At 43.0% G+C, this 13,499-nt stretch overlaps 1 protein-coding gene across 4 annotated transcripts in view; it reads left to right on the forward strand.

Moving 5' to 3' along the window:
* CDC14A (cell division cycle 14A) overlaps positions 1–13,499 on the forward strand; it is a 436,445-nt gene that overhangs the window by 47,293 nt on the left and 375,653 nt on the right. For all 4 annotated transcript variants that reach the window (XM_078644521.1, XM_078644501.1, XM_078644511.1 and 1 more), the window contains exon 3: positions 2,874–2,949. In XM_078644521.1, the coding sequence (XP_078500647.1) occupies positions 2,874–2,949 (76 nt within the window). The remainder of the gene's footprint in view (positions 1–2,873; positions 2,950–13,499) is intronic.

The following is a 13,499-nucleotide window of genomic DNA, read 5'->3' on the forward strand; positions in this document are numbered from 1 at the left end:
TGTTATCCGAGACGCCTTTTTAGGAGACTGCAGGAATACTTTATTTGGCTCTTATCAAGGAGGCCAACACATCGCATGCAGCTACTTGACCGAGCATACTTGATATCATCACAAACCAGGTCCGGACTGGATCTGCCCACAGAACCTTTCTACAAGCATCGTACTCGCCATACCCATTGTCTGATAATCTTGCCCTGACAAAGTTTAACCTTTGAACGAAATGTGTTGGCTGATGTTTTGCACAAATCCCATGGATTTTTTAAAATAAAGATTGAAAAATCTCACTCTGTGTTTATTCAATACTGCTTCTGTGATCTTCCCAAAAAGTGGAAGTGGAGATATGGGTTGGTAGTTGAAAATTATTAGAGGGTCCAGAGGTTTTATTCAAAAGCAGAGTGACTAGTGCTTCTTTCCACAAAAGTGAAACCATTTCTGACTGAAGGGAGGAATTAAAATTCACAAGTTTAGGGGTTCTCACTCCTTCCGTCAGCACAGATGTGTCCTTGTATGGTCTTGCTTTATTGGGTTTACCTATTCAAGTAAGCAGCACCAGTATAGCGAGCCAACAGAGAAAATATATATCGCACCTCCACTCCTCAAAGTTCAACATGGCATAGGGACTCTGCCAACTCCAGGCCTCTTACACTGGCATTCGGCAAACCAGTTTACGTGCCCTTAGGTATACTAAACCCATTACTTGTGAACACAACTGATCCTAGAACTAAAATTGCCACCTGGGGTAACATTTGATGCACCAACCTGTTTCAGCGCAATCCTTCTCACTGAGAGCAACTCCTCTGCAACTGTGCATGTACAGCTGCATTCTGCCAAACTGCTGTTTTATCATCTTGGTTATCTCTGTTCGGCTCCTGCAAGCTACGATTGAAGCAGTACCAGCACCGATACTCATGAGGTGTCACTATTGGCAATGAGACTTCCCCTTAAGGCTGTGGTTCCCAAACTGTGCGCCGCTGCACCCCAGTGCGCCGTAATGAGGTGCCAGGGGCGCCGCGCACACTAGGGTGACCAACCGTCCGTAAATTCCACGGGCCGTCCCTACGCCTTTTATCTTTAATTTTGGCCATCACAGGGAGCAGCGCTGCTCCCCTGTGAGAGGCCTCACCCCTGCTGATGGAGCCGCCTCGCACTCCTCCAGGAGCACAAGAGCAGCCCCTCCCGCCCATTGTCATTCAGTATGGGGCTGATTGCCACATACAGAATGACAATGGGGCAGTCAGGGGTGTTCAAGCATGTGGTGGCGGCCTCCTGCCTCAGTGTACAGAATGGCTTTCTGTTAGATAAAAAGTAAAACGCCCATGCTGCAATGTTAGAGAACACTTCATTTAAAGAAGCCTGTGAAATAAGTTTAAAAGAACAGGTTATCGTTCTTTCACTGTCTCATCAATTTTTAACTGAAGTATTTTCAATATTATATTCAACAAAGCCATGGTTGCTGCTTTTTATTTTAAGGAACTAGCAACCATTGACAAAGCCAATAGTCCTGGCTTGTTGTTGGTGCAATGATACTAGCTGTATTATATATCTGGATGCAATGACAGAAATCACATAATACCAGTCGGGCGCAACACTATGCTAAGCGCAGATTTTTAGCCTAGGTGTTTTAAACTGCGCTCTTAATTACATCCAGCACCCCCTTTGACGAGACCCCCCAGTTTTTTTTTACACTGCTTAAAGCCCTGGAAACAACACCATGTTACAGTAACCTCATATCCTGGTACTGTGCATCATGCGTGACTTCTACGTTTTCAGTCTGCCTATGTGCAGGGGCATAGTGAACTCTCCCCCACCGCACCCCACCCCTTGCTGTAGTTCGTTCTTGATAGGCCTCTTCTGCCTGCAACTCTGCAGACAAAGGCTCAGCTCATAATGTGGAAAGGTGGGTGAGTAAATAAGTGAAGGAATGTCTGAATGGCTGGATGAATCACTGAAAGGATGCATGTATGAATGAAAGGGGGAATGGATAGATAATGAAAGGATGGATGGATGAATGAATGAGTAGAAGTATGGATGAGAGAAAAGGTAAATAGATGGATGTATGGGTGGAAAGGTAGATGGATGGGTAAAAGTGTGGATGGGTGTGTGTGTGGATGGATGGATGAGTGAAAGGGTAGATGATGGGTAAGTGGATGGATGAATTGATAAGTGAAATGGTGAATGGATGGATGAGTGAAAGGGTGGATGTAAGGATTGATGAGTTGGTGAAAGGGGGTAGATGGACAAAAGGATGGATAGATGAGTGAAGTGAAAGGGTGGATTGAAGAGAGAACGGATGGCTGGATGAGTGAACGGATGGTTGGATGAGTGAAATAATGCGTCCCAATTACTTTAAGGAAGATAACAGGAGGTAGATACCACCCACCCACCGGTAAAAAAATGGTGGGGAGCCACGGCCAACTGTCGATTAGGTCAAGGGAGCCACATGTCAAAAAAGTTTGGCTTAAGGTGACCGAAACTTCGCTTCTCGTGGCTGTTGCAGAGAGCTTGGGGAGAAGCCACTCCTACAGCTTGTGTGACCACACTCCCTTTGTAGGGACTTTTGAGAGTTCTGAATCTAGGCTGTGGAATAAACTACAGTGGTGTTCAAAACATTGACCTTGTTTTATTTGCTTTTGCCTCGTTTAGTATGCATTTAATTTTATATTTGATCAAACAGAGGCTGGGTGGGGGTGACGTAGTGGGGGGGATGGGGTAGTCTTTTTGGTGTGACACTAAAAGCATGTATAATTGAATTTTTCCCTGAGAAAAATATAGCAATGTATTTCAGTGTTGGTATTTTTTATTCATAAATGAGCAAAAATCGTTATTACACAGCAGTATTCTGAATATTTTGACTAATTGACGCATCTTTCCAGTTTTTATGCAGATTTTGGCCCTCTAAACTTGGCATTATTGTATCGCTACTGCTGTAGATTGAACAAGAAGTTTAAGGTGAGTTGGCGCCGCTCCCACCTGTTTGCATGTGCATTGAAATGGTCCGCCTTGGGTTTCAGAAATCAGCGCGCGCCTCTGCTGCGGGCGGGGAAGGGAAGCAAGGCTGCGCGCGAATGTCGGGGGCGGCTTGACCTTGAGCCCTCGACAGAGCTCCTCCTGTCTCGCCGCCACTTGGAATCTGCCGAGAACTCGATATCGTCGCCTTTTATGTTTGGCAGGCGAACCACAAAGGGCATGTTCACCTCTTTCTCTGCCTCAGTTGAGTTGTAATGCAAGCTGAAGGGAGTCCGTGAAGTAGGGAGCCTAGCAGTGGAAGCCAAGGCTATTTTTGGTTGTCAGCTAATGAGGGTTACTCCGGTTCCCGCCATTCATTAGTGCAGCTAACCCCCCCCCCCCCCTTCTTCCCCTAGCATTTCTCATCTTGCTCATTGTTGTTAGGAAGAAATCACGATATTGAGGAAACACTTGGTAAACAGTATTTTTAGAGAGAAAGGTGTTGACCATGCTAACCGGCAACTGCAAATTGCCATGTTTGGTAGTGAAAAATGTGGTTTTTACTTCCTAACTGGGCATTAAGTGTGAAGAGTGTACATTTATCAAGACTAGAAACGAATTCACAAAGCCTCACTTTGCAACCAAAAAAATCCCTAGAACTATCATATTGTAACAGTGTGTATCACATTGTAGTAGCTAGCTCTGCACAACATGGTGTTTCACTTTTCATAATGTAACTCAGTTGCGGTTGTCACTGCCTGTGTATTTATAAATATCTTTATGCATAAAGATTAGTGGTAAGTCGATTAAAACTTCACCTTTGTGCTGGCTCTACGCCTGAGGCTACTGTAGTGAAGTGTGCTGTACTGGAGAAAGTTTAGCTTTCTCCTCTGGCATTGCTGGATCTTGGTGGGTCAGTGCAGAGGTAAAGCTATTTGTATGTTTGGGGCAACGCCGGTGGGTCATTGTAACCTCGGAAGAGAGTGACTGCTTCAGGCAATGAGCAGCATGTGGCTCTGATAAAGTAACAAACATAGGTTATGTTATGTTAAATTATATTTATAGAGCGCCCATCACCGGACTGTCTCTATGACTCCATCCTTGCCCGTAGCAGGATTTCCTACCTGTAGAAGTAGAACCACGAAGTGTCCACTTAGCATGTCAGACTCATGCCTGTGCCGCAAGCTACTTTACACCTGAATTAAATGCTTGGGCTCTTAATGGGGCCTTGAGTTTCGCTGCTTTGATTTGTCGAGATCAATGTAAGGGGAGAGGGGTTGGCCTAACGGCTAAGGCGCTCGACCTCGGACCTGGGGATCTGGGTTCGAGTCTCGGTAACGACGCCAAAATCCCCCTGTGATTCTGGGCAAATCACTTAATCTCCCCGTGCCTAAAAAAAATGAAAGTGCGCCCTCATGTAATGTAACTGGTGCTATGTAAAGCGCTCTGATAACTGATTCGGTTCGGTTCTAGTTCGCGCTATATAAAACTCTGCAAAAAAAAAAAAAAAAAAAATGTACCCCATTAGTGCAGGTGAGGATGATGTTGGGCGGCCTGTTTTTATTGGTCCTTTTCCTTCTTTCATTGAACTGCGGGCCAACTGCTGAAGAAGTTGAAACAACTCCTAAGATGATGCGGGGGAGATTTTGCTAGCAAGCCTTTATTTGTGCAATTTTATATAGCGCAAACTTTACCCGAAGGTGTCAGAGCGCTTTACATAGGATCCAGTTGAAAACATAAGGACTGACGGTTACATGCGTAAAAATGATTGCAAATTTTTGCATTACATAAGAACCAGTTGAAAGCATACAGACTTAGGATTACATGCGTTACAAAACAAAAGGTACAAACAGAAAAAATTGCAAATGTACAAGAGATAAAGTCACACAAGGAGGAGATACAAATGGATATACTCAAGGCCTATACTAGTGATATCTCTATCAACATAGGGAGGGGATACACATGGATATACTCTAAGAGTCACATAGGAATGGTAGAGAGCACAGCAGACTACTGCATATACTAGTGCTTAGAGTTATCTCTATATACATAGGGAAGGGGTAAGACTGGATATACTCTAAGAGTCACATAGGAATGGTAGAGAGCATAGCGGACTTGTATAGATAGTAACATTGGAGGCAAGAGCAGGCTTGGCTGTGGCAGTCAAAGGGGCGTCTTACTCTTGGATTTGGCTTCAGTGTTGTAACTCAAAATTAGGCACCCTCCCTCCTACTGAATTTGATTAGGAACCCTGAAAATTGCAATTGGGGATTGAAGCACCTGTGTTTGCCCCTGCCTCTCTGGACTTTTAAGCACCTTAACTACTTGTTTTTCTGCATGAGTTAACCGTGGAAAGATCGGGACCAAACTCCCTTTTTATGTGTGTGTCATGTTGTAGACCAGTGAATTCTGGAGCAGCACAATCCTTACTTGCATTACAAAGTGCTATTGTCTACAGATTTCTATCATATTACAGTTTTTTGTGCAATCCCATAGTCTTTACCTAAACACATGCTTTACCTTCACAGAAAGGCTCTGTGCAAGAACATGTTCCTCAGCACACATTTGTAGAGCCTCTTATGGGGGCTTCCTGCTTAGTGGGTGTGGCTTTAGATCAGTGGTATTCATGCATAATTGTTCAGTCTTTAAAGCAATTTTACTTTCTTAATTATAGTAGAATTGTCTCGTCCATCAGCAGTGTGGCCCACTTTAGTGGGTAGAGCTTAATTTTAGGTATGAGCTCGCATGATACTTTAGTCATCTGGTAAATTCCAGTTCTGAAACTTTCATACACCACAACTTCAACCTGAAGGGGAATCTCTCCTGATCCTCTTGGAGGAGGAATTGGACAAGGACGGAATCACAATGCCGGCCGGCTTCTTCCTTTCCCTCTTGTCTTTGGCTCTGGCCCAGGCATCTCGGTTTCTATCTGGTCTGTCGTACTGCATTTGAATGTTCTTCCTTGAATTGTGGAACTGCCTTCTGTCGGCTCCTGTGACTCAGTTGTTCTTAAAAACAAATCCAATCTGTGTTCATTGTTTGAATCCACAATCCTAGCGTTTGGGGTTTGTGCATGATGAGTTGATCCCTTTTACATTAATGAGGTAATGTTTCTCCGTTTACCTGGAGGCCTCGTTCTTTGTTACATGTTTACAGGGTTTATAAATTCCGCTTTTGTCCTGCTGCACTAGCACTGTAATGTTTATTACTTTGTATTTGTAATGGGCGGCACAGCTATCTTCTAGGTACCCATCAACAAACAAACCATATTCGAATTCTATTGTGTATACTTACTATTTAGATGCAAATCACGTTATTTGAACTAATCTTCATATGCTTTGTTTCTCATCCCTTTCATCTGTTGCTTCTAAATAAAACTGCAATGTTTTTGTGTTCATTGTATTTTATTGAATAAAATGCATTTTTCTTTCAACGGTCATCTGCAGATCAATGTTTCTTAATCTCTCTTAGTTAAGTTATACCTGTTACTTAGTCCACATGTGTTTTTAGTTCAACATGTTTTGAGTTTATTTTGGATCTGAGGACAAAAGGTACATGAATGCAGTCTTCATTCAACCAGTTGTCCGGAGTTGCCTATTGATGGACGTGGAGTACATTTTACGTGGACTGTTGGGACCCTATTCTTTTGGCTAAGAAGGTGCGATATGCTCAGATGAATGTGTCCTGTTCGCTGTCTAATCCTATAGTCCCTCATCATTCCTTGTCTCTTCAAAATTCCATGCAAAAACCCCTAAACTCCGGTATTGAAGACATACCTGATCATGTTGGAGGTATAATGGTTTTTAGCAGAGACATTGTGGCCTCTGAGGAATTATCCAAGCACACAATTGTCAATTGCCGACCCCTCCGAGTCTAGACTGCAAATTCCTTGCATTTTAATGTATTAAACTCCCTCATAAACTTTTATTATTTTACGTTCAGTTCATTATAGAGGTGAACAGCAGTTACACGTACCAGTGCTTTTAACTAACAATTATCAAGAGTGCTAATTACATAGGGAAGGAGAATCTGTACTGTACAACCTGCCTTAATTGTCCTCTATGAGCATTGTGTTTGTAATGATATAGAGCCGTGCTGCAAGTGCACAGCCCTTCCTTGACCTTAGCTTACAAGGTCTAACCCACGCACTGCTAATGGTTCTTTGGGTATTTGCTTTGTTCTTCGGCAAAGAGAAGAATTTTTAAGTTGAAAAAGCATTGTTCCCATCCCTTCCACCCTTCATCATTTACAGTGCCTCGCTTGGGGCAGCGCCCCGTCCTGTTCTCTAGCTTGTTGGACCAAAAACCTGGGTAGTGCTTCCAACAACTGCTAATAGATGGAAATTGCTTTGACCAGAAGGACTGCAATACTTGCCTTTCTTGGCTTTTTAATACAGAAAATCTCTACCTTCTCTCCTAACTTAGTTTTTTTGATGATTCATTTTCTGTTTTTACTATTAAGAATGTAAACCAGTTTTTGAGATTACAGTCAAAGGATTACAAACCATATTTGTGTCAAAAATTCGATGTCTACCATGGTTTTGTCTAAACGATACTACATGGCCAACAAGCAGACAGTGCATCATGCTGCCACATTGTACCATGCATTGAGAGTAAGAGCTAAATATCTTATGTCTTAAGTTCTCCCAGCATGAGCCTTCCTTCCACTTTGTCAATTGAGCCCAGTTTTCAGGTGCTTTTCTGCACAAAAGGTCCTAATACGATTTTTTTCTGTTTGTCAACCTTTTTGGGTTGCTAAAGAAAGACTGCTATAACCAGAAAACAATTTGAAACCACATTCATATGCCTGTTCCTGACACTTTTACTTTGAGCAACACTAGGTTTTCCCTGCTGGCATATTTCAGATCTCCCACACGTTTGGTGGTATCAAGGAGTGACCGTTTTTATTCAGTTGTCTCTTGTTCTCAGCCCCATTAGCCATTTTAAAAACTTCGAGGAAATAACAGAGGAGCACACCACAACTATGCTTGAAAAGATGCAATCCGGCAGATCCAGCGTCCCCACAAATCCTATCCAAAATTGAAAAAAGTCTCATTCCTAATCTCACCAAAATCCTAAATCTGTCACTAACGCAGTCTAAATTTTCAAATGGATTCCGCTGCACTTTCGCTTACCCTTGGTGCAGGGTTTAATCATAAACCGCCTGGACTATGGTAATGCGCTGCTTGTATTCATAAATGAAAAACTACTATCCAAACTCCAAGTGCTGCAGAACACCGCAGCTAGGCTAGTGTTAAACCTTCCTCCACGTTCACCATCGGCCCCCTCTCTAAAAACGCTTCACTGGCTCCCTATCAAAAAGAGGATCACATTTAAGATATGCTGCCTGGTACAAAAAACTGTTAACAATAATGGCCCAATCTATCTGACAAAGAAATTGAGTAAATACCAACCAGTAAGAACACTTCGCTCGGCCAGCAAACACCTCCTGACCGTTCCAAAGGTCCGCACGGTGAAAAACGGCAGCAGGTCTTTCTCCAGAACAGCACCGGAGATATGGAACACTCTACCTCTGCAGCTCCGTCTTGAAACAAATCGCAAGACTTTTCGTAAAGCCCTAAAACATGGCTTTTCTAAAAACTATCTGGTCTGATTTGCCTTTCAGCTAGCGCTATGAGACCTACGGGTGATATGGGCGCTTAACAAAAACCAATACATACATACATACATTCTAACACCAGTCCACATATACAGTCATCATCTGTAGTCCGTTGCATGATCTCTGTGTGGGATCCCACTGGTGATAAAATACCCTGAATCCTCAATTTTCCCTCCCACAGATAGGCAAGGACCATAATATGGGCCATCACGACTGTTGTCTTCAGTTACGTTGTGTGACCATGGCAAGCTGTATAGATTGAACCTAGACAAAAGGCAGCAGAGGGCTGTATGTGAACAAAGGGACAGAAACAGCCAATGAGTGATTTCATTTGTAGATTGATTCTTAGAAAAGAATGAGGCTGTTGCTGCATTGTGATGTGTTCTTTTAGTGAGGTGCGTCTTTAGCTGGTTCCTACATTCAAGTGGAGTTGAAGCAGTCTTAATGGATATAGTGATGTTGTTCCAGAGCCTGGATGCTTACATGGAGAAGGCCTTCGGCCTTCATTTTTCTTTGTTGCACTGTTTGTTTTCTAGTCTGATGGTGTTCTACCCGCAGGTGTTTTGAGTCACCACAGTTGGTGAGCTTGTTGGCTAGATAAGCAGTTGTGGAAGTCTTAAAGGCTTTGTAGATGATGCAGGTGGTTTAAAGACATTACAGGTGTGCAAGGATATTGATGATATGATAAAATTCCTTCAGACTCTTAATTAGGCGTTATGCAGCATATAGGATGCCCTTAGGGAAGGGGCAGTACAGAGCAGATGTTACTGCCATCCAGATGCAAGAGTACAAGTATTCGAGAGGAGTTGGCACCAGCATGTCTTGTTGTTCTTACCAGTGTGCTCCGTGAGGTTCACTTCAGTGTCCAAAGTCAATCTGGGTGACCTGGTGTTGTGTAAAGGTTGTAGATCGAATATGTTCATGTTGTTGACCCATGTTTGTTCTAGTTGTTGCTTGTTCCAGGTGAATAGCAGTAATTTGGTTTTGGAGGGGCAGAGCATCAGGTAGGTTGTGTAATTCTAATCAAGATAAGCTGCAGGCAGTGCTTGAGGCAAGACTTCATATTAGAATGGTGGGTCTTGGGTTTGTTAAATGTTCGTGGTGTTCAGTGAGTAAAGTACAAAGGGCCTCAGTATAGAGTTTGAAGATGACTGGAGAACAAATGGAACCCTTTGGGACTCCACCAGTGTTAGGAAGTTTCTGGGACCTGGAGAATCCCATGTTAACTGACTGGTGTTAGTTGGATAGATAAAAGAAGAGCTACTGAAAGTTACTGCTGTTGAATCTCATTTGAGACTTCAGTTAAGTTTTAACTTTAGGTTCTCAGTGGAAAAGCCCTTGAAGGATCTGAAGGTTTGTCATTACCCTTTTAGGCTGAATGTTGGGTGTTTTGATGCTGTGCAAGAAGATGGGGATGGCAAGGTGGTCAGTCCAGTGCAGGGGTTAAAGGACATTTGCATTAGATGTTTGGTTAAAGGACAGGTTTGATGATATGATCTTTGCAGTCACCAATAGCATATCCCCTTCTTTTAGTTTCTTTTCTCTAATTACAATTTTGTTTTTTTACTTTGTCATGGCCTGTAGGATGAGGATTATGATGACAGTCACGGTCAGTCATTGCTCTTCTTCCTCTGTTAACTGCAAGCAAACTGAAAATATCTGGTTGCAATTAAGCAAGTTCAGTTCAGCTGCTCCAAAACAGACTTGTTAGTTGTCCTTTAAGTCAATTTATGGACACTTGGCTAGCTTGCTTGTCCCACTGCCTGACTCCAGCTCAGCAGGTTTGACAGTTGGGGCTCCTTTTGAACGTGGCATTTTCCAAGAAGTCCTTCATCTCAACACTAGGCAAGACTGGCTTTTCATAATTGATGGTTTCAGAAAAGATCCTTAATTTATCTTTCGTATTCAGAAAGTATCCATGCAGCGGCCCCCTTTGTCCTCTTACTGATGAACTGAGAGATGGGCTCTATTTTAGCCTGCCTAAATACCAGCTGTGTCTTCTTCCATCGCGGCTACAACATTTTGAGGCTCAGACTTTGTTAGCATAGTCAAAGCAGAGATATTTCTTCTGCAAGGTCGTTCAGTGGAAAACGTGCATTTTAATTTCTGTAGGCACAGGTCCTTCTACTTCCAAGCATTGTATGCAATTTTGAAAGAAATCAATTCACCATATATCCTGAGCAATCCATGTTCGACCACCACGCCGTGGCTTCAGTTGAGTCCCATTGGACTGAAACCAGTCTTAAGTTGCTTGTGTTCCAGTTTAGACAAGACCTGGCTTGGCAGTTTGGGGTGAACGGTTTCTATTGGAGCAGGACCAAGACTAGCTGGGTTGGGTCTACTTTGAGGTGGCTTGGGAGTCAAAAAAAGGATGGACTGTGATTCTGCTCTGAGTACCAGTGGCTGAGATTAACTCACACATTCCATCCATCACTTTTTTGTTTACTTCACTGGAATGGGCTAGAATCTGGTCAATTGAACCTCTACCCCACCACCCATGCACCTTAAGGGAAATGCTGCTACATCAGGGGCTGAGTGAAGGTGAAACTCAAAGGTCTGTATACTACCTGGATTGAGAAGGGAAGTCATGTCATCTGGTTTGTGGTCGGGCTTCCCTTTTGAAAGAGACTCCATGTGTTGTCGGTGAAGAGTTAATTTATGGGCCTTTCCTGCAATCAGGGGGGGTGGGGGTTTAGGTCTTGCTTTTTTCCTGCCGGCTACTTACCATTGGTTCACTCCACTGTTCTTCTTTGCTACCCCCTAATTCGTTGGCTTTGCTGGTACATCACTTCCGTTCAAGTGTGAGGCGCATGGTAAAGTACAGTTTCTCTAGGCTTTGGTTCTTCTGCTGTTGTGTGGGAGAACTCTTTTTTTTTTTTTTTTTTCATTCTTTACTTTACCCCGTCGTCAGCACTTGTCAGTGCTTGTATGCGCTGATGTGTCCTTGTTTCCTCCTATTAGCGTTCCTCAGGAGTGATTGCCTTTGTTTTTCCTGTGCGAGTGCTTCACACCCTGATGCCAGTAAGCTTTACACGAGTTTACTCATTAAAGCATTTTGGAAATTAAGTGTCCGCTTTATAAAGTAGTACAAGAAATAATGCTAGTGGGAAAACTAAATTGAAAAATAAAGGAGTTTGCACCATACAGAATATATTTCAAATTTCCAATTTGAAAATGTTCATAACTCGCATTCTTTAAAATAATTGTCATTTTGTATTCCTGAAACTGTATGTAATTGAAAAGAGAACTGGAACTATCTTTGTTCTAAAAAGAAACCAACATTGTCTCAAAATGGCTACTACATGCATGTTAGGTGGTCTAGTTAAAGGTTCCAGGAAGTCTTTCTTCTATTTTTAAATCATTGCTTGTAGCTCTGTCAGGTACGTGTAAAAGTTGCAATGGCAAGTTCTGTGACATCAAGATGCAGTGTGAATACAGCTTCCTCCCTTTTGCTTGTGAGCGCATGATAGGATCCTCCCGTAGGATTACAACACCTGGTTTGAACAGCATGACTACCAGCCGCTTCTTAACCCACTGTGCTAACCATGCCTTCTGATCGTGTGACTGTAGTTGGAGAGCTCAAGAAACGCATCTCCGTCTTGCCGACACAATGACCAAGAATAAAGGTGAGGCAGTAGAGTAAATGATAGGAGGCGGAGTGTCCAGATGTCCACACTAGGCCTCCCATGGTTGCCAGTAAGGCAAGCACACAGGCCTTGTTTTTTTTTTTTTTTTTTTTGTGAAAACCTTTATTTATCTTATGCATAGTACACAGCGTCTGCCTACAACCACTACGGGCCGGCCGCTATGACAATCAACAACATTCCAGGTCGTCTTACTATGCGGAAAAGCTAAAAATAGGAGCGCTACGGTGTATTAGCAGCAGACATAAGAAGAATAACGTAGGTTTCATTTTATAAATTGAAAGAGGTGTCATACATTCAGACCAGACTACCGAAAGGGCGAGCCATACGACATAGTATCAATTAAAGGAGCAGCAATAGTTAGGATTTGTGCGTTGAACATTGTAGGCAGGATACATAAACACTATACTTCATTCCGCGCCAGTCAGTGCCCACCCAGTCGATATATCCCTTCAGGATTTATTTGCAAACTTAACCACTATATAGCAGGATGTGAGAGGGCACATTCTTACAGCAGGAAGAAAGGATCCAGTGTCATACAATAAAGCGAATTTTACTTGGAACAAGCCATGTAGGAGGATACACGCCCTCTAAGAAATATAATTGGGAAGTGAAAACAGGATATGCGAGCATTCAATGGCTGTGTACTAATATCAACGCCGTACACACAAAATCCAATAAACAGTGCAAACAACATAAGCACAAAGTGCTAAACCCTTCCCAAAAAGAACACCACCCAACCCCCCCGTCTGACCTAAAATATACGAAAAAATGAAAAAGGAAAAAGAAATACAAAAGAAAGAAAAAGAAAAGAGAAAAAGGAATACAGCCAAAACCAAGAAGAATAAAGAAGGCCATAGGAACAAAAAAACCAATAAAAAACAACAACACCCCTCCCCCATGCCCCCACCCCGCACCCCTGCATGTGGCTACGGCCCACCCCCTAGCAGCGTGCCTGTCGCCCATTAGGAACCCGAAATATAGACAAGAGAATAAGAGAAACAAGAAGAGAGGGGATAAAACACAAAAGGTAAAAAGAAGGAAAAGAAGAAAACCAACAACCCACGAATGGGAAAGAAATGTGAGGGAGATTCCCAGTGTGGGAACCCCGACCCTCCCCCCACCGCCACATAACGTTCGATTACTTAAAAATTAAAGTCAGAACAGTAGGAGCACCCACTAAAACAGGATGATGTAATCGCTACGCAGTTCAATTCACACAGGAGGGTGAGGAACTCCCCAGTAGTGACAATGGCACCCGGAGCACACTTGAGACCCACGGGCCCCCAG

Source organism: Lissotriton helveticus, chromosome 1_1 (genome assembly GCF_964261635.1).
Source record: "Lissotriton helveticus chromosome 1_1, aLisHel1.1, whole genome shotgun sequence".
Lineage (NCBI taxonomy): Eukaryota > Metazoa > Chordata > Amphibia > Caudata > Salamandridae > Lissotriton > Lissotriton helveticus.